Source organism: Monodelphis domestica, chromosome 4 (genome assembly GCF_027887165.1).
Source record: "Monodelphis domestica isolate mMonDom1 chromosome 4, mMonDom1.pri, whole genome shotgun sequence".
Classification (NCBI taxonomy): Eukaryota; Metazoa; Chordata; class Mammalia; order Didelphimorphia; family Didelphidae; genus Monodelphis; species Monodelphis domestica.
Window position 1 is genome coordinate 3,887,188 of NC_077230.1, and position 23,079 is coordinate 3,910,266.

The following is a 23,079-nucleotide window of genomic DNA, read 5'->3' on the forward strand; positions in this document are numbered from 1 at the left end:
CTTTCCCTCCTTCCCTCTCTTCCTCTCTCTCCCTCTTCTTTCTCTCTCTCCCTCTGTCTGTCTCTTCTTCCCTCCCTCTCTGTCTGTTTGTCTCTCTCTCTCTCTCCCATTGTTTGGTATATTTTGAATGCATTCCTCAGTGAATAACACATCTACCCCACCCCCCAACATACTTTCTAACTCAGTGACTCCACCTATCATCATCCCAAACTCCATTTTCTATCCCATACTCCCTGATACTTTATTCTTTTTCCTTTCCTGCCTCCTCCTTTAAACGTCCCACTCTAACACTACTCTCCCCTTTTACTTTCTGCTTTGATAAATAGATTTATTTGCTATTTACTATTTGTGATTCTTATGTGCATTTAATGGCAAGGGAATCAAGCCTTTAGATCCAAGCCCTACACCTAACTTTAAGGATGTATTTAGATGAAAATAGATAGATTTAATTCTAATTCAGTATGGCTTTTCTGAGGAATAATGCCTAGATAACTTAATAGCTACATTCTTCTGTTCCCCTGTTCTCCTCCAGGCAGTTATTAAAGTCTTCCTTGAAGAAGAGTAAGTGAAATTTCTGAGTTATTTAGCTAAGGAGCCATTTTGAGACAAATCCCTGTGGACATACACAAAATCTACAGGAGCATCATGCATACTATACAAGGAACATTGGTCAATGCCTAGATTAAATATACATGGTACATAGAAGAATAACACATGATAATATATTGATTTGTGAAATAAACGAAGGCAAAGAAAACTTACTCCTGGCTCACTTCTATCTTCCTAGCCAGAATAATGGCATTCAGTGCCAATATCATGGACCATTACCATCTTACCAATAGGGGTTCCTACTCCATAACCTTTGGAATCAATGAGTCCTCCAATCTGAGTAAGGTTGCAGTTTCTCTGAGTCACATACTCAATGCTAGTGGACTCCATCAGTAGAGCATAGTCAGTGGTGAGCACCCGTTGGATTCCTTCATCATTGTTTTTTACCAAGGCTGTCTGTTGCCTGCTGCTCATGAAAGCCCACATCTTTTCATAAGTGGATATCTTTGATTTCTGAAAGGAGAGAAATAATGCAGCAGTAGAAAGATCATAGAGAATATATTTTATACTTCAAATTTATTTGTTCAAATAACACACTTGTTTGTGTTATTTGAAAAAATAAAATCTTTTGCAGATGGTTATCTTAGATACAAGGTAATGGTTTTCAAATAGAGAAGTTGAAATAGATATTAAGAAAAGGAGATGAAGTTTATTTTTCCTGAATTATTTGTCTTCTCCAATTGATATTGATACATAAAATTCAATTAACCTAGAAATGGTAGTATTTTTGTTTGTTAATGCTTGTTATGTGTACAAGGTGAGATGATTAATCATCAAATGAAATTTTGGTTCTTTTACCTTTAGGGTCACAATCTTCCCTTGACTGAAGCTTTAAAAAAAAAAAGATTTCCCCTTTTTCTCATTTATGCAAAGGATTTCAATACTTAGAAGAAAACTCAATTGTGTATTGACTGATAGTTAAATTAATGTCTTAAAATCATGTAAATGTATATTCTAGGTACTCACTGTCCTTTATTATTATTACTTTTTTGGATGCAATTCTGAATTGCCACTAAAAAAGTGAAAGGGGTTGAACACAAGACTACAGGCAGTTTTGTACATTTTTCAGTTTTATGGATTTGCATGGCCAAAAATTCTTCATTTAGTGACCCTACTTTTACTTAGTTGGTTGGTTCTTAGCAATCAGCTGAGTTGACAAAATTATATTAAAACATTTCCTAGGTTTATTTATACCCCCTTGTATTTAGATATTTATTTTTATTTCCCATACTCTGACAATGAGTGAAACCAACAAATTTTTTATCATTTCTTTTATATTATGTACCATGAATTCTTGGACCTATCCACTGATATTTTCCTTTGATGAATGAATCGACAAGCATAAATTAAGCACTTTTTACATGTTGAATTATTGTCCTTGGGGATATAAAATCCAAAGGAAATAGTCCCTGATGTTAAAGAGCTTACATTCTATTAGAGGAGAGAACATGTATACAACTACGTATACAGAAAGTATATATAAAGTGAATATAAGATAATTTTGAGAGGGATAACACTAGGATCTGGGGGATTAGGAAAGGCTTAGAATGTTTATCTGTAGAAGATAGCGGTTGAACTAAATCATAAAAGAAACAAAGGATTCCAGAAGGTAGATTTAAAGATAGAGTGCTTTCTTGGTATGAAGGATAGTTAATGCAGAACTGTTGTGATAGGAGATTGAGTATCATATATAAGAAGTAGCAAGAAGACTATTAGGCTTACTTGACCACTGAACATGAAAAAGAGAATAATCCTTAAGGACATATTTTGGTTGGTGGTGTCCTTGGTGTGAAGATAGGATTAACTCTCTCCCCTTATCTATTTTTAGCTAACGAAATCAAGAACTTAAAGTACCCCTACTTACCAATAAGTAGGAGAGTTCACAAGTCACTTACTAGAGTAAGCTCACACCTCCAAAAGTCACTGCCTGCCCCCCCACCTTGGACAGTGCTTGGCAAATTGAAAGACTGCCCTTGGTTTTTGTGAAGAAGAGGGAGGGACAGGAAGTAACAGGAAGTGACCTGGAAAAAAAAGCATACAAGAAGAGACCAGCATGGTGTAGCATGCATTCCCTTCCTGGCGTTTGGAGAGATTGGTTCCAGAGATTCCTTTCCTGGCTTGAAGGAGACTTTTCTGCTGGATCCTGCATCAGCTTGCTGGGTGAGTGGCTGAGATTCCTTGTCAAAGGTTGATAACTTGGAGCTCATCTAGATATAGATCTGAGTGCCCTCTGTCAAGAGGTTGAAACTCAAAATCTGTCTGAGAGTGAGCCCAACTGCCCTCTCCCTCCCCTTCTTTAGGCCTCTCATAGTAATACATGTCTATTGCTGGCAAAGACATGCTGCTGCTGACCATTCCATGAACCTCAGATGGTGTTTGAGTCATAATCTTACCCCCAGTGGCTACCTACATTGTTCGAAAATATTCTCTCACCCTAGTTCCTGGAATCCTTATCCTGCACCAGGTGTCATATCCACCATCCTTGTTGCACTTTCCCAAGGACCTGTCTCGATGGAATGCCTTCATTTTTTGTGATTTGTAATTTTAAAAGTTGTTAGCTGCCACATTTGTCTGCCATCAGTGAGCAAAACCCTTCCAACTCCACACTGGGTTTGTTATATTTTGATTCTTATCTTTTCCCTTGTCCTTACCTACAGACAAGGTCCCTATAATTTCCACCTTTGTTATTCCTCTATTCTTTTCCCCATTCCTTACCTGTGGAACCCTGGCCCCAGTCCTGCCCCTCCTCGGGGGCTTTAGCATTTCCTGCCTTGGCTTTGTAGGAGGCTGCATTGGTGGATTTCTGGCTGAGGATTACTAGGAAATCCACATGGAGATAGGAACTTCACCAGAGAAGGGCTGGTAGGCTTGTTAGGAATCTGTCTCTTTATCTACATTTTACACTTTCACTCTTTCCACTTCTTTGTAAATAAAAGTTGCTAAAAGTCATTTTAACTTAAGCTATAATATTTTAAAATTGGCAACCACAATATTATTTTAGAACTCTCACATTTAGTATAAAAACCTCAATTTAAACATTACATTTGATTGCATCTAAATCACTAGCAGTGAATATTTGTTATTTAGCCTGGGAGATTTCTTGAGTCTCTCCATTGTTTCCTGGATACATTTCCTATGATTGTAACATACCTTCTTATATACTTCTGCATTATTTAGCCAATCACAAAATTTATATCTTCTTTCTGTGACTAATTCTGTCTCTTCTTTCTTTTCATCCCTTATCATCATTCTTTGAATCACAGGAAACTAAAACCTTCTAGGCAAAGAATCTCAAATGTATTATATAATTTAAAAAGTTCTATAGACTTTCTTCCCTTCATTTAGAGGGTCATATTCTCCCATCCTCCAATCTCTTGACAAAGAAGTAAAGTCACCTTTTTTTTTCCTCCTTAAGTACCTTTTACCATTCTTTTAAGCAACAAATAAATTCTCTGGATAAGCCAAAAATTAGAGTGGCTGTCATTTGATCTAGTACAGCCCTCTCATTTTGCAAATAAGGAAACATAGGTAGCTCTGTGAAATGGATATAATCCTACATTTGGAGTCAGAAAAACTTAGGTTCAAATTCGGAGGGATCTACGAGAAAGAACACTATCCACATTCAGAGGAAAAACTGTAGGAGTAGAAACCCAGAAGAAAAACACCTGCTTGATCACATGGGTCGAGGGGATATGGCTGGTGATGGAGACGCTAAATGAACATCCTGGTGCAAACACCAACAACATGGAAATAGGTTCTGATCGAGGACACAAGTAACACCCAGTGGAATTGCGCATCAGCTACAGGAAGGGGTGGATGGAGGGGAGGGAGGGAAAGAATATGATTCTTGTAACCAAGGAATAATGTTCTAAATTGACTAAATAAAATTTAAAAAAGAAAGAAAGAAAAAGTTTTGTTCAAATCCTAGCTTCAGGCTCTTACTAGTTGTGCATGGGCTCTGAGCATGTGATTTAACCCCTCTTAGGCTCAATTTCTTTATCTGTAATATAGAGAACAACAACAACAAAAAAAAAAAACTATAGCACTTATAGAAGTGTTGCAAAGATCAAATGAAATTATGAATAGAAAATGGTTGCAAACCCTAAATATTATTTATTAGATCACACTTGTCACATAGGCATCTATTAATACTAGTTTGATTCCTTGTTATTAGTCCTTTTGATATTTTGCAAGGGAATTTTTTCTTGATATTCTGATATGCACAAAATAAGAGAATTTAGTCAATAGCAATATTTCCAATCAGGCTTTCCCCCTGTGCCCTTTATCTTTTAACAAGGACCACCTTTGGGAGATAAAATCAAGATGGTGGAGTAGCAGGAAAAAGTACAGCCTAGTTCCTTACCCTACCTCCTCCACAAAGATGTAGAAAGTCCTTCAAACTGAATCATGAATCACGAAATAAAAACAAACAAACAACAATCACAGTGAGTCATTTTTAGCCCAGTTCAAGCAAAGGGAGAGAGAAACTTTAATTAGGAGGTATCAGAGAGGACTTGTGTTTGTGATTTGGGGCCCATATTATATCCTAAGTGAGGAACTAGGTTATAAGCAAATAGCTGTGTAGTTTTGATGCCAGGAACAGAGCAGGGACTCCATTTTAGCCTATAATCTAGAGTGAAAACCAGCGAGGAGTCAAAGGATGGCTTTGAACCTGTTATACTTCCCAGCAGACTGAGTCTTGTAGAAATATACTACTAGTTCCAGTAACAGACAAGATGACAGACCCAAACATGGGTCAGGAACATGTAGAACTCAGACAAAGAAGGCAGACTTTGCTCCAGATCACAGTACTTTGGGAGCTTCCAGGTCTGTATCCTGAGTTATCCCTGAGATTTGAAACAACTCAATTAACTCAAGAAACTAGCAGCAGAACTGAAGAAGACAAAAATCCAGTCCAGATAGTCCTTCCAGAAGTGCATAGAGGTCTAAAATCCTACATGTGGAGTCAGAAAAACTTAGGTTCAAACTCGGAGGGTTTAATCTAAAATCGAGTTAGGAATTAGGCTGGAAGAATGAGTAAACAAACAAAAAATAGTCCTACCATAAAGAGTTATGGTGAAAGGGAAGCTCAAGACACAAAACAGGAGAATGACAAAAAAAAAACAAATAAACAAAACAACAAAATGACAAACTTCTACAAGTAAATTTTCAAAGAAAAATGAAGGTGTGTGTGTGTGTGTGGGGGGGGAAATACCACCATAATTTCTAGAGGAAATAAAGAATTAAAAAAAAAAGAACTTAAAATGATTTTTAGAGGGGGAAGCTGGGTAACTCAGTAACTCAGTGGATTGAAGGCCAGGTCTAGAGACAGGAGGTCCTAAATTCAAATCTAGCCTCAGACACTTTTTAGCTGTGTGACCCTGGACTTAAGTCACTTACTCCCAATTGCCTAGTCTTTATCACTCTTCTGCCTTAGAACATAATACTGATTATAAGTTAGAAGGTAAGGGTTTAAAAAAAAGATTTTAGAAACCAAATGAGAATAGTTGAAGAAAAATGAGAAGAGAAATGAGAATTATGAAAAAATACAGAAATAGAAATAACAGCATGGATAGAGGCATAAAATATTACTCAAGAAACAACTCCTTGATCTGATCAAATAGAAGGTAAGGACTATATGAGACATCAAGAAATTTAAAAACAAAGTCAAAAGACTGAGAAAATGGCATATATCTATATCTATATCTATATCTATATCTATATCTATCTATCTATATGTGAACATGTAGGTTCTTTTCCATTTTCCTTCATCATCTTAGGAAATAAACCTAATACTGTTACTGTGGGGTCAAAAGGTATACATGGTTTTATAAGTCTGAGCAAAATTCCAGATTACTCTCACAGTTCCAACAACAGTGTATTAGTGCCCTCATTTCTCCACATCCCCTCCAACTTTTATTATTTTGTCCTTTTATCATTTTAGTCAATCTGACAGTTTGAAATGATATCTGAGTTATTTCGGTTTGCATTTCTCTAATCATAATGATTTTGAACATTTTTGGTACAGTTACATATAGTTTTGATTTCTTGATCCCAAAAACTGTCTGCTCATATCTTTTGACCATTTGTCAATTGGGGAATGACTCATATTCTTATCAAAGAAATTAATGAAAAAAAATGTAAAGGAAGGAGGTCTCGCAGTTCCAGATTTTATACTATATTATAAAACAGTAATTATCAAAACTATCTGGTACTGTCTAGAAAAGTAGATCAGTGAAACAGAACAGACATACAACAAACACTTGTAAAGGATTATAGTAAATTAAAGTAAAGGTCCAAGTTTGGGGGCTAAGGATTCACTATTTGGCAAAAATTGTTGGGAAAATGAAAAAAAAGTCTGGTAGAAACTAGATATAGATTATTTTATGCCATTTACCAAGAGAAGATCAAAATAGACACATGACCTAGGCATAAAGGGATATATAAGTAAAAACAGAAGAACAGGGAATATATCACCTGTCGGATTTATGGATATGGGAAGAACTTTCAAATTAAGGGAAATAGAAAGCATTATGAGATTGTGAAATGGATAATTTTGAATACATTAAATTAAAAAGGGTTTTTGTACAAATAACATGAATGTAACCAAGATTAAAAGAAAAGCAGTAAGTTGAGGATAAATTTGTTTAGGCAGTTTTTCAAATAGAGGTCTCATATGAAAAATATCTTTTATGTTTCAGTTGCATTTCTTGTAAGCAATATGCTGATGGACTTTAGTTTCCAATCCATTCTGCTATACTCTTTGGTTTCCAATGAGTTCATCCCATCATATTCATAGTTATGACTGCTAACTCTTTTTTTCTCCATCTTATTCTACTTGTCCTTCTGCTTTTTTTTTTTGGTCCTGTAAGATTCTGTTTTACTTCTTACCACTATTTTCCTTTATCTACTTTCCCATTCTTATCCTTTCCCTTTTTTCTCTTAACCCATTCACTACTATTTTCCTGCTGGGTAAGAAGAACTTATGTACTCAGCTGTTTGTGTATGTAAAGTCTTCCCTGCTTCAACCAGTTCAGATAAGAATGAATTTCAAATATTGCTTGCCTCACATAATTTTCTCCTCCATTATATAAATTCTTACTTATCTACCCAATATATGTAAAATAATTTTCTCTATTTTATTATTTCCCTCCCTTCCCACTCACCCAGTGAGTCTTTTTGTCACCCTTCTATTTATCTTTTGAGGTCATCCCCACATAATAATATTATACTCATACCCCCACCTAAGTAGACTCCTTGTAACAGCCCTAGGGGTAAAAAAGTTCTAAGGGGTTAAATGTGTCATCTTCCCATATAGGAATGTAGACAGTTAAACCATGTTTATATGGTTTCTCAGTTATGTTTACATTTTTATGCTTCTCTTGAGTCTTGTGTTTAAATATCAAATTAAAAAAAAATTAGCTCTGGGTTTTTCATCAGGAATGCTTGAAATCAATCTACTTCATGAAAGATCCATTTTCTCCCCTATAATATTAACTCAATTTTTGTTGGATAGGTTATTCTTGGTTGTGATGCTTTCTGCAATATCATGTTTCAAGCCCTCTGTTCCTTCAAAGTGGTAATCACTGAATTTTGTGGGATCCTAAATGTTTCTCCTTTCTTTTTGTCTGCTTACAGAATTTTCTCCTTGACTTGAGAATTCTGAATTTTGGCTATGAAATTTCTATTTCTTTCTTTCTGCTATTTCTTTCAGAAGATGACTGATTCATTCTTTCAATTTCTACTTTGCCCTCTAGTTCTAAGATATTTGGGCAGTTGCTTAAAGTTTCTTTGATTTCTATGATGTCCAGTCTCTTTGTTCAAGGCTTTCAGGTCATCCAATGAGTACTTTTTTCCTGCTCAACTCTTTTTTTTCTATGTGATAGTTCACATTTTGCTCCCCCCCCCCATCTTTTGACTTTGTGTTACTGTTTCCTTATGTTTCATAGAATCATGAACTTCCAGTGGGCCAATAATAATTTTTATGTAGTTATTATTGTATCTCATTTTACCCTTTGAGTAATTCTTGTTTTAAGGAGTTATTTTCAGTATTTTCTGTACTGCTTTTATCAAATTCTCTTTCCTTTTCTGCATAGCTTTAATTTCTTTTCCCAATTTATTCTGTACTTATTTTTTAATCTTGTAAAATATTTCTTTAACGTTTGTAGGCATTTTTGTTGGATTTTTGTCTAATTTGCTTTTTTATTCCTTTAAGGCTTTGCTTATTGATGTTTTCAAACCGTTGTCATCTGTGTTTGTGTCTTGAGCTTCTCTGACCCCATAGTAGCTTTTTATGAACAGATTTTTTGGGGGTTGTTTGCTCGTTTTTCTAATCTATATATTGACTTTGTACTTTGTGTTCACCCCTCAGGGAGTTATCTGGCCTTAGCTTCCCTCTTTTTTTGCCCCTTTCCTGCTTTCATAGCTCATCTGAGGTTTTAGAAGTTTTTGGTGTTTCTAAAGTGGTATATTTTAAGGAAAAGTCAATTTATTGTTCTCCTGGCTTACCCTCTTCAAATTCCTAACCTGGTTTGGGTCTTTTGTGGTTGAATTTTAATAGAATGCTGAGGTACTTAGTCACTATTGTCCTTTTGGAAGTTTCTGTACGTAGTGACTGAACTGCTGGCTACTCCATGGTTTTGGACTCATACCCTGGTTAGTTTATGTTTAGGAATAAAGGTTAGAAATGAACCCCAACTCTAGAATCACACTAATGCCACCTAAAGCCAGCCTAGAGAAGCCTGTGGATGGTCTATGTGTATTCTTCCACTCTCTGACATCAACTCACTACACAGGAGAAGGAATCCGACCAACAAAAGTGCAATATGATCTCTTCTTCATGCTCTGCATCTCTCCTAAAACACTGCCCTTCCTCCACCAGCCCAGAAAGGCAGTCTGGTGTTCAAGATCTATTGTGTTCTTGGCTATTGTCCAACATTAACCAGTTGTCAATACAATTGATTTCATATGTTTGGAAAAGATATTATTAAGAAATGTTAGGGAGGAGCCTGTATTTCTCCCCTACGTAGTAGCAAATACCTAGAAAAGATCCCAGATAAAACAACATGAAGAAAAATGAAGCAAAATGTAGGTATATGTAGAATCATTAGGGTAATATTACAATTAGAAAATCAGTATCATTCTGATGAGGAATTCACTTAAGAGTTCTAACCTCTGGGTCACAACTAAAGACTGGTAAAGAGAATAAAAATAATTTAGAATAGCAGAATTACCTCATTAAGAACATATATAATGGTTTGTTTGTTTTTTGAGGGGTATGTTCCTCATTCCTGTTTTTGGGAGGGGAACACATAGAAAGCACTTTATCATAGTCTTACCTTAAAGAAGGTCATTGTTGATCCATCTCGCACTGCCCCATATTCTATCTTTGTTTGTTTTGCCAAATCATCTGCTGAATCTATGGGAGATTCCATTCTCTCTACTGTTAAGAAGGCAGCCAGATTTGCAGTGTAGGATGAAATGATGATTAAGGTGAAAAACCACCAAATTCCTCCTACTATTCTTGTAGAAAGAGCTTTGGGCATTAGCTCTGAGCCTGTTACAATATCATCAAAGTAAGAAGATTAAGTGAAGTCAAAAGAAATGCAAATACATTGTACATTATTGTTGGGAAATAATACTTTCCTTGCATCTTGAAATATTGAATTTAGTAAAGTCTTGCTGCCATGTTTTTAAGTGGAAGGTAATAATATATCACCTAGATAGAGAAGCTTCAATTATCTTTATTCTTTCTACACACCTGTATTGATGGCATCAAACAGTCATTTACACTGAAATCCTCTAAAAAAATCCAAAGATTTCTAAATGTTTTCTAAAGATTCATTCTTGTTTAAGGCCTTAATCTTTTCCAATTTCATTAAAATGTATATTATTTTTTACAGTGATTTTTAAAAGCATCCCTTCTAGGGTTTTCTGTGTATGTACAATATTAAAATATTGACTATTAATTTATAAAGATGGAAAACATTTGGGGGATTTTGTGGAGATTCACATATTTTATAGACTTTATAATAACGTCAGACCAAGCTATCATAGTTTTAGAGGACCAACTGTCAAAGATCGGAATCATAAAATCTGTTACAATTTTGCTCTTCACAGATAGATTGAGGTTGATAAGGTTTAATTTGAATTCATTTGAAGTCACCCCCAGATCTGTTACCACTGCACCGTCATTTACTAGACCCAGTAACAACAAGCCCAAGAAGTGATTCAAAACAAAACAAAAATATCATAAAAAATGTTTAGTCTGCTTTACGTGAACAATTAGGTTTGACGGAATTTTCCACTAAGTTAACTGGATCTTTTAGAGATAAATAGCTATAATTTAAATGTAAAGAATAAAATAATCCAGAAAAATGTAGGCAAAGATGTTTTATACTTCAATTTCACCCAGAAAGAAAGTGATCAAAGAATATGGGAGGCAGCTGGGTGGCTCAGTGGATTGAGGGCCAGACCTAGAGATGGGAGGTCGTGGTTAAAATATGGCTTCAGATACTTCCCAGGAAGTCATTTAACTCCCATTACTTAGCCCTGACCATTCTTCTGCTTTGGCACCAATACCCAGGGTTGTTTCCAAGACAGAAAGGAAGAGTTTATTTAAAAAAATAAAGATCAAAGAATGCTCAAGGCCATTGGCAAACTGATCAGAGCTCAGGGTTAACAGACTTCTCAGACTTTAAATTAGGAAATGCATTTTCTACATATTAGCAAGTATCTTTGCATTTCAATTTCCTTTGGATGAAACAAATAAATAACATAATAGCAATTCCCATTTAGTTGTTAGTTTTTGAGATTCAGGGGTGTCATTTAATCCAGATATTGAACAGGTTATCAAGCACTTCTTAAAATAAGAATTTTTTACTCTCGTCCCCCACTCCCCGGCCATTTGTTTTTCTTGAAAATTGAGTGGCAGCCTGATGTTGCTTTAGATCATTACTTAGTTATAATGGGAAAATGTTTATTTCATGTAATAACTGTAGGACTCATCTACATAATTTATTAGACATATCGTTATGTTGTAGGGCTGTTTTATTTTTCGTGCTACTTTTCGTACCCATGTCTGTGATTCATTGATCAATTTTCATTTTAGTTTTGGTAAGAAAGATATGTTAATAAATGGGTCAGTGGGTGAGTAAAAAGCTACTGAAACACACTAAGGAATTGGTTCTGAGTAAGATGATATGGAACGTCATATTTTTGTGTTTATAGATGAGATTCTTTTGGAAATGGAAAAATTCTTAATTGAGAAATAGAAATATATATGATGAATAATTGAGAAATAGAACTGTTGGCTTGAGTGATTCAACGCGACCTTTCTACAAGATCCTGGGTTCTACAAATCATTGTTCCTCATCACATGAATTTTCACATTTTTGTCTTTAACTGATCTGCTTGTAAGAGAAACCATGGTTTAGTGGAGAGAGCGCTAGACTCAGAGCCAGGAAGTTCAAGTTGGGCCTTTGATACGCTCTGGCTGGGTGACCTTGGGAAACGTTATTTAACTTCTCAGGGTTCTCTTCGAGTTCCTAGACAGGAGGTGCCAAACTTCAATATAGGAGGAATTTCCTTGCCTAGGAGTTCCCTATTCCAATGACGTCAGGTCTTTTCCTTATCCCTCTCACTCACTGTTTTACTTTAATATGTTTTCCATTAATCATGAGCTCAGAACGTTGGTGGGCGAGTATGTTTGGAAAGAACTATAATTAGGTGGAATATCACCAGTATAAGTCAGGGTTAAAAACAACAACTGCGGAAGTTTTGTGGGCAGACATGACAGCCAATCCTGATCCAGACTTTGCTCATATTAAGTAGAAAAGAGAAAGTCTGATCACTGAATTAAAAAAATAATCCCCCCAATGGCTTCCAGTTCAGCCCAGTAACAAATAGCTGTTGACAAAGAAGACCCAACAGTAGAGAGAGATGCTCACTGCCATTCTGCTTTTATTCCTCCTCCTCAAAAGTTGTGACAAATGCACTCACAGAAACACGTCTTCCAAGACTTGAACGTGGAAATCATGGCTTCTTTTAGGTACTTTCAAGCTTAAAAGACTAGCAGAGTCTGGTTGGGGCTCACTGTCATGTACCCAAGGTAGTGGTAACTAGCAAGCACCACATCCCAAGGTTTGCTATGGATGCTGATAAACTCCAAATGGATGGACTATGCTGGAGGTGTGCAGTACGCAGTGTAGTCACAGCCCTGTGCACATCCCTATCTGCTCTTGTAAAATTGGCTTCCCTGGGCATATGTTCAAATCCCACCTCGGATTTTTTAAAAATAATAACTCAGCAGACAAATGTCCTAAAAACAAGTTAAATGCACTAAAAAGATTGTAATCGGAATTTATTTGAAAATCAGGTTTGGGGTCTGTAATTATGAAACATCCAAATAAACAATGCCTAATTGCATGCAGAACAATTGGTATTCTTTATTAAAACATTTGGAATTGCAATGTTCATTGATATGCATTTCTCCTTAAAAGTTTTGAGCCAAAAGCATTTGCAAATATGTGTTTCAGAGAGGCTGACTAGCCCAATGTCTTTTTCCTCTTGAAGACCAGCTCTTTTAAGCTCATCGTTTTTCATCTTCTCTAACAGATGGCCCCCACTCTCACCTCTTCTAACCTTCAGTTTCTCTCTGACTGCTTTCATGTCCCTGAAGCCTACAACCGCACCCATGTTTCCTTCATCTACCCAGAATCCTGTCTCCATTCTGCCATCCTTTAGGGCATTATCCTGTAGCTTTCCAACCCTTTGCAGCTCAATTCCTTGGGAAAGAAAACAACCTCTAGATAGTTGCTCCTTCCAGTTTCTCTCTCTTATAAGATCCTCACCCTCTGACTTCTCATCTCTGAACCCTTTACAAGTCTGCCATGGCGGCTCTACTAGTGTTTCTTGTCCATCGTGTTCCATCGTCTGTCTCTGCTTTTGTGTGGGTCTTCATTTACCAGAAGTGTTCTAGGGACAGCTGATGGAGTTTACCAACATGGCAGTGACTGAGCAGACTGTGGGATGTGTGCAGAAATAATGGGTAACCATGTACCTTGCTGCATGAGAGCTCCAACTCCAAACCAGAAACTGTTTAGCAAAGTAAAATTGTTTTCCACCACGTCTGAGTCGGGGTTGCAGGGGTAGGGGTTATACCACTCATAGGGTGTGAACCTGTGGTAGGCAACAGAAATAGGCTGTGAACGTCCACGTGGATACCAACAAAGCTGCTGAACAGGACAGAAAGAGCCAAAGATTAGGGATGAAAATGGTGTCAGAGTTGAAGGCAACATTTCCACAGTGCAGCTTCGCTTTGGTCTACGTCTGTTTTCCTGATGGCCCATTTTAAGGCCAAGATGGCGGAGTCTCATGGATTCATGGCCAAGTTCTCATTCATGTCCCCAGCTGTACACCTGAATGAATTAAAGTGAAGGATTCCTGATTCCATTCACCTATTCTTCCTAGGGAGTTGTGGAGACCAGGATGCTGTAGGAAGTACATTCAATTTAGAATTCACTTTATGAGCCACTGGAGAAAGTTAATGTTGAATTATATTATTTATTACAAATATTTCCATGTGAAATATTGGATTTTCTCAAACGCCTTCACCTCCCAATATCAGGCAGCAACCAAATGAGCCTCAAGTGGCTGCCTACTGGAGACCCGCTGCTCTGTCTCCGGAGGAGAACAGTCTCCCGAAGGCATCTGAAAACACGAGCCCTCTTTGTCCTAGCTAAACACTTCATCTAGGTTTGGGGTGACCATCTACACTAGGGGAAGAAGTCATTGAAAACGTAATTGAGACAACTTATATTTTTCTAGGGGAAGATTGCTAGAAGAAGCCAGTCTTCACAAGATCGCTGACATTCTATTATTTTTTTTAAACTCTCACCTTCCGTCTTGGAATCAATACTGTGTATTAGTTCCAAGGCAGAAGAGCGGTAAAGGCTAGGCAATGGGGGTCAAGTGACTTGCTCAGGGTCACACAGCTAGGAAGTGTCTGAGGCCACATTTGAACCCAGGACCTCCCATCTCTAGGCCTGGCTCTCCATCCACTGAGCCACCCAGCTGCTCCCTGTCATTCTATTATTTGATATACCAAAGAAAGGCTTTCTAGTTCCCCTAGCTTGGGGAAGCTGCAGGGATTCACCCACTTGAGGACTAGCCCTTTGAGATAAAAGAGGAGGAGTTGAGGTCTCTATATTCACCTCCTCTTTCAAAATATCCAAACAACTGGGGCTGCCAGGAAAGGAGAGTCTGGCTCAAGGAGTGTCTTTCCGGGCAAAGGCTGTGGGTGATTCCCTGACCCTTTATGAATAGCCTGCAGGTCCCTATTCACGAATGACGTTATTCTTTGTAGGATTTATTTGTTAAAATTCTAGATGCCACAGCAGGAAAGATGCTGGTTGAAGAAAAGAACTGACTGCTTTGGGGTCTTTGCCTTTGGAGAGCTCAGGGAGAAACCATAAATCTGATTGTGGCCTAAACGATGAGTAAGTCAGGCCTGGACTTCACCGGACCTCAATATGTTTTGGGGGCATTAACTGACCCTGCCAGTAACCTCTCAAAGGAAACGTATTTTGATATTCTTTGAGCTTTCCATGCCCGTCTTTTACAATGGCTTTAATGTGGTTGTATGTTGAGTAATGAAGCATTGCGATAAAGCAAATGTTGAGGCAATTCAATGGTGTGATGCCAGAACATTGGACCTGACATTAGAGAAGCCAAGTTCTGGCCCATCTCAGACAATTACTAAGGAACTCACTGGACTGTCCGGCTTCTGATTATTCACATGCTCAATGGGGCTAATAATGGTCCAATGAAGATCAGATGAGACAACATGCATAACATGCTTCATTAGGTGTAAAGCATGATCCCTATTCTGTTATTACCAACATGATTGTCCTAGCAACAGGGAAACTGGGCTCTGATCCATTTTGGCAACTAACGAGCTGTGTGAACTTGGTCGGACGCCATTTCTCTAGACCCTCGTTTCTTTACAACATGGGAGAGGTGGTGGGTAATTCTAAGGGACCACCAGGGCTCCTTTCTAGATCTCTCTACTCTGCTGCTTTGAGGTAGGACTTCTTTTTAATTCTTTTGAAAAAAGAAATCCAGAAAACAAGTGCAGGTGCCCCTGACATCGACATTAGCATGTATTTTGCACTTGATCCCAAAAGAGTTTCCAATGGAGAACTCCTCTTAGAAGCCTTTTTCCACGTGGAGCCCATCTTTCCATGTTGGTGTGGCCCGTGTATTGGAGTAATGTCAAACAAATAAAATAAAATGGAAACCTAGCAGAACATGTCTGGTGTTCAAAGTCTTTGGTAGCACATAAAAAAGAGAACTGTGGACACCTTCAGGGTACCGAGGATTGAGGGGAATAATAAAGTACAGAGGAGAAGGTGCTTCTGGTTACGCACAAGAATGGAGCAAGTCGGTTCTTTTAATTATCTCAATTCCTGACCCCCTTTTTAGGAAATATACGGTATAGCCTTTTGTTATAGGTAAAGGAATTGGAATAAGAGTTTTCTAGCTTGTCTCAGAATAATACATTACAACTTGCCATAGTTTCCACCTATTGCATGACAAAGTATGTTCCTACAAAGTGTGAATGGACAGTGGCATGACAATACATTTTCATACTGTTTCAGCAAGGGGATCATGGCATGCACTTCTGTAGCCAGAGGGACTCTCTCTCTGCTCTCTCTCTCTCCCTCCCTCCTTCCCTCCCTCTCTCCCTCCCTCCCTTCTTCCCCCCCTCCCTCCCTCCCTCCCTCTCTCTCTCTCTGTCTCTCTCTCTCTCTGTCTCTCCTCTCTCTCTCTCTTTCTCTCTGTGTCTCTCTGTCTCTCTCTCTGTCTCTCTCTCTCTCTCTCTGTCTCTACTCTCTCTCTCTCTCTTTCTCTCTGTCTCTCTCTGTCTCTGTCTCTGTCTCTGTCTCTGTCTCTCTGTCTCTCTGTCTGTCTCTCTGTCTCTCTCTGTCTCTCTGTCTCTGTCTCTGTCTCTGTCTCTGTCTCTGTCTCTCTCTCTCTCTCTCTCTCTCTCTCTCTCTCTCTCTCTCTCTCTCTCTCTCTCTCTCTCCCTTTTCCTGTCAGCAGACAACTTAGATGAATCAGGAATCATCCACCTCAATCCTTTCAGTACAAATAATGAACACCAAACGGAGCCTTACTCTCCATTGATGACGACTTGAAATCCTGTTGGAAAAACCAGCTCTACGTTATCAGAGCTCTGGACTTACTCCTTCACCCTGCTGATGAGCCTTAGCATTCCTGGCCCTGCAGCCACTGCGTGGGATGGACTAGCATGTAGAAGTTGCAATCTACGTTATGGGAGGGAATATTCAAATCAATGAGATCACAAACCCATTTGTATAGTCTCAGGATTTGGAAAATATTCCATTGTGTCATTTGATCATTACAATGACACAATGAAGATTAGACTGGAGAGAAATAGGACCACGATTCCCATTTTAGAGCTAAGGAAACAGAATTTGAGTGACTTGCCTCTAGACAGTGCTAGAGGGAGTCTTCAAACTATGGAAGAAAATGGTATTAAGCTTCACCTCAGTTGTACTCTAGAGCATTAAGAAATAACACGACGATACGTTCTAGTTTGATGTCTTTGGTATCCTTTGAACCAAAGACACTCATTTGCTGGTGACAGAACTAAGTATGCAAATGCCTTTCTCTTAAATGTGAAAATTATCTTTGCTTTTACTAGACTGAAAGAGATGGTTAAAGAGGGAACAATTAGTTTCAATGAATTAATCAATAAGTACTTATTAATTGCTTATTATGTACCGGGAAAATATTCTCTCCAAGGTATGCCGGCATTAATATTGCCAATCTTCTATTTGCTAACTTAAAAAAACACCACTAAGTTTGAACTCCGTGTGTTGGTTGGACTTTGTTCTCGAGTCATGTCTTTTATTTTGGATATGTGTGTATGCTCCACTCACATGGAATGCAAATAGAAATTTATTGAGTAAGAGAATTCGAATTAATTGGAAGTTTTGACCATTTGGATCTCAACAGTGCCACTGTCTCTAAAATGTTTAGATAAGCTACAGAGTACAGAGTTTTCCTCTCCCAAATTCCTAGCTGTTCTGCAGATCTGATATATTTTAGCCATTTATCATAGAACTGATACTATGACAATGAATATTTTTCCCAGTTTAATTGAACTTTCTTTGACAATATTTTTATTTGCAACGTACAATGCTACAATTCATTGAAAATAAGTCTACTACATAACTATATAGAACTTAAAGGACTATATATACTTTATATTACTCAATACAATTTATTTTGTTCCATTGTGTAGCTGATCTTAAAGTTTTTAAGAACTTTCCTGGCATTGGCCTTCATCAGTCTCTCTCATAATTTTGCCAAGTATTAAATGCAAATATATATGATCTAATGACATGCAATACTTTCAGGGAAATATTAATTCTATTTTTAAAATTTGAAGTTTTCCTACTAGAAAATCTATTTTAAAATTTCACACAAAATTTTTAGTGCACTGTAATGATGAAAAGGGGAAAAACAAAAAAAGAGCACTTTTAATCCTTTATATGAGGATATCAGATTTCTTTGCAATGGAAACGCAAAATAATGATATTTTAAAGTGGAATCAAATATTTCTGGAAAATCAGCTCTATTGCAAGCTAAAAAAATCCCTGTAACGTCCAAAATGTGTAACGCTGAGACCTTAAGCACAGGGTAAAATCTGGAAAACAAAAATAAACATTATTCCTTGATGATGGCTACAGATTTCATGTCTTTACGGTTAGCCATATTTTAGGGAATTATTTATTTTCCAGCAATTTTCTTTTTTTCTTTTTAAACCCTTACCTTCCAACTTGGAATCAATACTGTGTATTGGTTCCAAGGCAGAAGAGCGATAAGGGCTAGGCAATGGGGGTTAAGTGACTTGCCCAGGGTCACACAGCTGGGAAGCGTTTAAACCTAGGACCTCCCGTCTCTAGGCCTGGATCTCCATCCACTGAGCTACCCAGCTGTCCTCCAGCAGTTTCTTTAATCAATTTAGATCTAATATTTTTTGTTATTATTGCTAAAATATTAAAACATTTATATTTATGCCACTATTTTCCAAAGACAATTCTTAGCGAAATGTCCCCAGTTTTGCTACAGGCTTTTTTCAAAAAGACTAAAGCGTGTTGCTAGCCACCCAATGATTGCTATTAAGATATTTTAGGACTCAGCTGAAACTGCAGCAGAATAAAACAGGATCTATTACAAGGGCTGACAAGGTCTTTCTCTAGAGCTTATCTGTAAGTGAATAGAAACCTTCGCTTTCCCAATGGCTTCAGGTGGCAAATTTTTCTTGATTTAATAAAGTTAGGGTTAGGGTTAGAAATCGGCACGTATTTAGAGATGAGACTCTGCTACCCCTTTAGGTTCCTAACGTGTGTTTGGCTGGAGACCTACTGTTAGCACCACCTAATCTTGTTTAGGCGGGTTCTTTCTGTTCGCCTTACCTGGCAATCACAAACAGGACACAGCTGACTCCGAGGCAGGCTAGGAGAACATACATCCAGATATCCGGAGAGAGAGGGTTGAGGAAGGAGAAGACACCGGGATTCGTGCCGTTGGGTTTCCTGTATAAAATACTAATCCCCAGCGTCATGAAGGGTTTGGAAAAGTCAATGACCTTCTCCCGCACATACGTAATGGTAAGAGGAGCAACAGCCAGGTCCGCCTTCTGGAAGAAGAAGTCACCAAGTCATTTCTCAGACATGATTACATATGAAACTGGTGGGAGGTTTTCATCATTTTTCCTACGCAATAACCTCCTGCCCTACTTCCAGTGCCTCCGAGTTCTCAAATAGAAACTTGATCATGAGAATGGCTTCTAAGAGAGCCCCTCCCCAGAAATGTGGACAATTATACACACATATTCCCCAAAATAGAAGTTTACATTCATATACAGACACATTCAAACTTATTAGTGGCCAGATATCAATATTTCGGGCTAGACATCATTAAAAAAATTTCCATGGCCACGATAACGGAGAGATAACAGAACTGCAGATAACAGAAATGCGCCATGTATTTCCAAGTAACGACCATAAGCTCAGTTGTTCATGAAACGTCATTTTGTAGCTACAAATACTAGCATTCCTTTATCCTTTAGGTATTACACGGATTATTTGAAGGAATAATTAAACCTTTGTGTCTCTCCCAGTTTTTTATCATATAAATAATAATGACTGAATTTATGTAGAACTTTAAAGTTTGAAAAAACCTAGGAGCGTGTTTTCGTGAATGTGTGATCTCTGGATTTCCTTACATGATCTATAAGTTCTTTGACCATCCCATTCCACTCTCCTTTGTCATTCTGGGCTCCATATTTGCCATCAGGAACTAGTTTAACATCATAAATGAAACCCAGAATATTCGACAACTCTTTAAGCAAATCCAGGCAATAACCTTCAAATCGGTTATTTCCATACAGAGGCTTGTCAGACTTCTTGAACATCACGTAGGGCTCTTCCTATGTGAAACAAAACAAACTAGTTACGAATAACAGTTGCTGATATTTATGTAGCATTTTGGTATTTGCAAAGAAGACACGATTCACTTATCCAAGATCTGTCTATAAACATCACTTGGGTTTGGAAATGATCAGTAATACATGGGAAGATGAGCTGGTGATGGAATATACTCACCCTCGGTCAGTCTTCCCATTCGAGGCTGATGGGATGTCTGGCTCCCTGGGCATGAGGAGGCGCAAGTATCAGATTCTAGCTTGCCTGGGCAGTACCTACTCTCGTAGTGAATGAGAATCTCAGAGTAGGGGAGGGCTCAGGGGATGCTAATACAATTTAACAACCAGATCTTGGGGGAAAAAACCACAGATAATTTCAAGTTTAATTTGCATCATTAAATCTAGACTATGAAAACAACAAATCAGGCTTGACTTACTGAGTTTGTAAGTTTCTGAGGCATAAATTCTCACATTGAAAATTTAATAGTTGGATCTCCTGAGCTAGTTCAAGTGGATTCCAGCATACCCCAGACGAGGGCAGAATTAGTACTTGGGGTGGGGTAGAGTGAAAAGGGGTACCCAGAGTTGGGACCACAAGAGACTCCCATTCTTCTAGTTTCTGATGTTTTCATCTGAATACACACACACAAATGTATGTACATTCCTATGTGTATACATTTACACTCATATACATGCATGCATACATACATTGTTGTTCAGTAATTTCAGTTGTGTCTGGTTATTTGTGATTCCATTTTGGGCTTTCTTGGCAAAGATGCTGGAATGGTCTGTCACTTCTTTTGCCAGCTCATTTTACAGATGAGGAAACTGAGGCAAATACGGTTAAGTGACTCACCCAGGGTCACATAGCTGGCAAGTATCATAGACAGAATTTGAACTCAGATCTTTCTGATTCTAGGGCTGGCACTATCCACTGTACCACCTGTCTATACCTGGACCTACCTACCTACATATATACATACATACTCATCTGGTTACTTTTTATTACTTCAAGTAAATGGGGACAGGGACTTTTTTTGTTTGTTTTGTCTTTGTAGCCCAGTGCCTAGGCACAAAGTAACTTAATAATTACTTGTTGGATTCTTTGGAAACTACCAGATGACTCACAGTGATAAAATCCTCCCCAGCTCCTTGCACTGGTGTCTCAGGGTCTCTCTCTCTCCTCCTTCCCCTGGACAAGCTTGCTTCTTTCTCTAGGTACAACATCTATCGTGACAGCTCAGCTGAAATCATTTGATTCCATTTTTGAGATCCACATGTGTATCACCAACATATGTGTCCAATGTGTGAATGCATATGTCGGATTTCACATATATATTCTGATATAATTCTTCTCATTTAATGCAGACTCCATGAAGTCAGACACTAATTTTTTTTTGTCTTGATTGCTGGTAGAGTAACTTAAATATAGCAGGCAAAGAATATGTGCTTGTGGGATTGGACTGAATTATCGTGACGTGAGAGAATCCCTACAACATAAGTTCTTCAATAAAAGCACCCATAAAGACTGTGATTGAAGGAAGCCAAGAGGTGGAAATGAAGTGGCAGTGCGAAATTCAGTGAGGAAACTGAGAAGGGATACAGAATGACTTACAATCAACGATACTTAAAGTCTAAACATCAAAATATGAGATTTTGTAATTAAATATATTGTTGACTTTTTAAAAAATAATTTATTCTAAAGTAATAATTCTAGAAAAGCTTAAACCTTCTCCTTCCTCCCCTTAAATAATTCAGGAATTGACAGGAAAATATTAAGGAAATATTTCCATTCAAAAACATATTTCTAGAAAAAAAAATCTCACCATTCTACAAAAATAAAGAGCTTAAAAAAAAAAAAACAATCCTTGCCTTCCACCTTAGAACCAATGTGTTCTAAGGCAGAAGAGTGGTAAGGGCTAGGCCATGGGGGTCAAGTGACTTGCCCAGGGTCACACAGCTAGGAAGTGTCTGAGGCCACATTTGAACCCAGGACCTCCCATCTCTAGGCCTGGCTCTCCATCCACTGAGCCACCCAGCTGCCCCCCATAAAGAGCTTTTTAAGAGCAAAGCAAATGGAAGAATTCTTGGGGTTCTGATGTGAAAGTAGGCATATAACATTAGATGAAGACATGATTTTTATATATCCTACTTACCAGAATGGTGGTAACTATGAGTGTTCGATTTGCCAGTGAGTCCGTGATATTCGTGGACCTGTCTTTATTGCTGTCAGTCATATTAAGACCACTGTTGGAGTTCCAAATTCCAATCTACACAGAACAAAGAAAATCAGTGGATGCTGGCTATATGCACTGCATTCCATTTCATGCTAGTCCAGGAATGTGTAACAATCAATGGCAACAGATCGACCACAGTGGGAGCATCTAAAATGATAGGAATATGACATGAAGGAACTACAAAACTCTAAACAAGATAACATCAAAATGGCATAAGCTGTTATGTTTAAATGATTTTACTATATCACTGTTTCTGAAACAAACCTTTTCCCTCAGAGACTAAGCGATGGCCTGGTAGTTGTGGCAAAAATTATTGATCAAAAGCGCCAATAGAGGAAACAAGATCTCCAAGCCAAAAAGAAATAGGTTTACTGAGAGAGGGCCAATCTCACAATAAAGCCAGACTCTGATCAAGACAACAGATGAGACCAAGGACCTTGAGCATTACGAGTGACTCCCTTGTATACCCAAACGTTTTACCTCTCCTTATATTCTCAACTAAAAATAACCAAAAAGGAGAAGTGAACGTCCCAGTATGAGAAGTTTTCCCAGCATGAACAATTTTGCTGCACTAGCGAGACAAGCTTACCGCGCTGGTGGTAAGCTAAGCAGAACTGATGTACTGAAATCATGAGGGGCTATGAAATTTCAGAGGAGATGAGAAGGATGCACGGCTCAGCCAGCTAACTAACACGGGGAGGTCAATACAAAGTA

At 37.9% G+C, this 23,079-nt stretch overlaps 1 protein-coding gene across 1 annotated transcript in view; it reads right to left on the reverse strand.

Moving 5' to 3' along the window:
• GRIK1 (glutamate ionotropic receptor kainate type subunit 1) overlaps positions 1-23,079 on the reverse strand; it is a 115,603-nt gene that overhangs the window by 16,350 nt on the left and 76,174 nt on the right. The window contains exons 9-14 of the mRNA XM_007493093.3: positions 22,285-22,398; positions 19,931-20,134; positions 19,119-19,342; positions 13,670-13,788; positions 9,948-10,165; positions 837-1,062 (exon numbers count right to left, since the gene is read on the reverse strand). Coding sequence (XP_007493155.2) covers positions 837-1,062; positions 9,948-10,165; positions 13,670-13,788; positions 19,119-19,342; positions 19,931-20,134; positions 22,285-22,398 — 1,105 coding nt within the window. The remainder of the gene's footprint in view (positions 1-836; positions 1,063-9,947; positions 10,166-13,669; positions 13,789-19,118; positions 19,343-19,930; positions 20,135-22,284; positions 22,399-23,079) is intronic.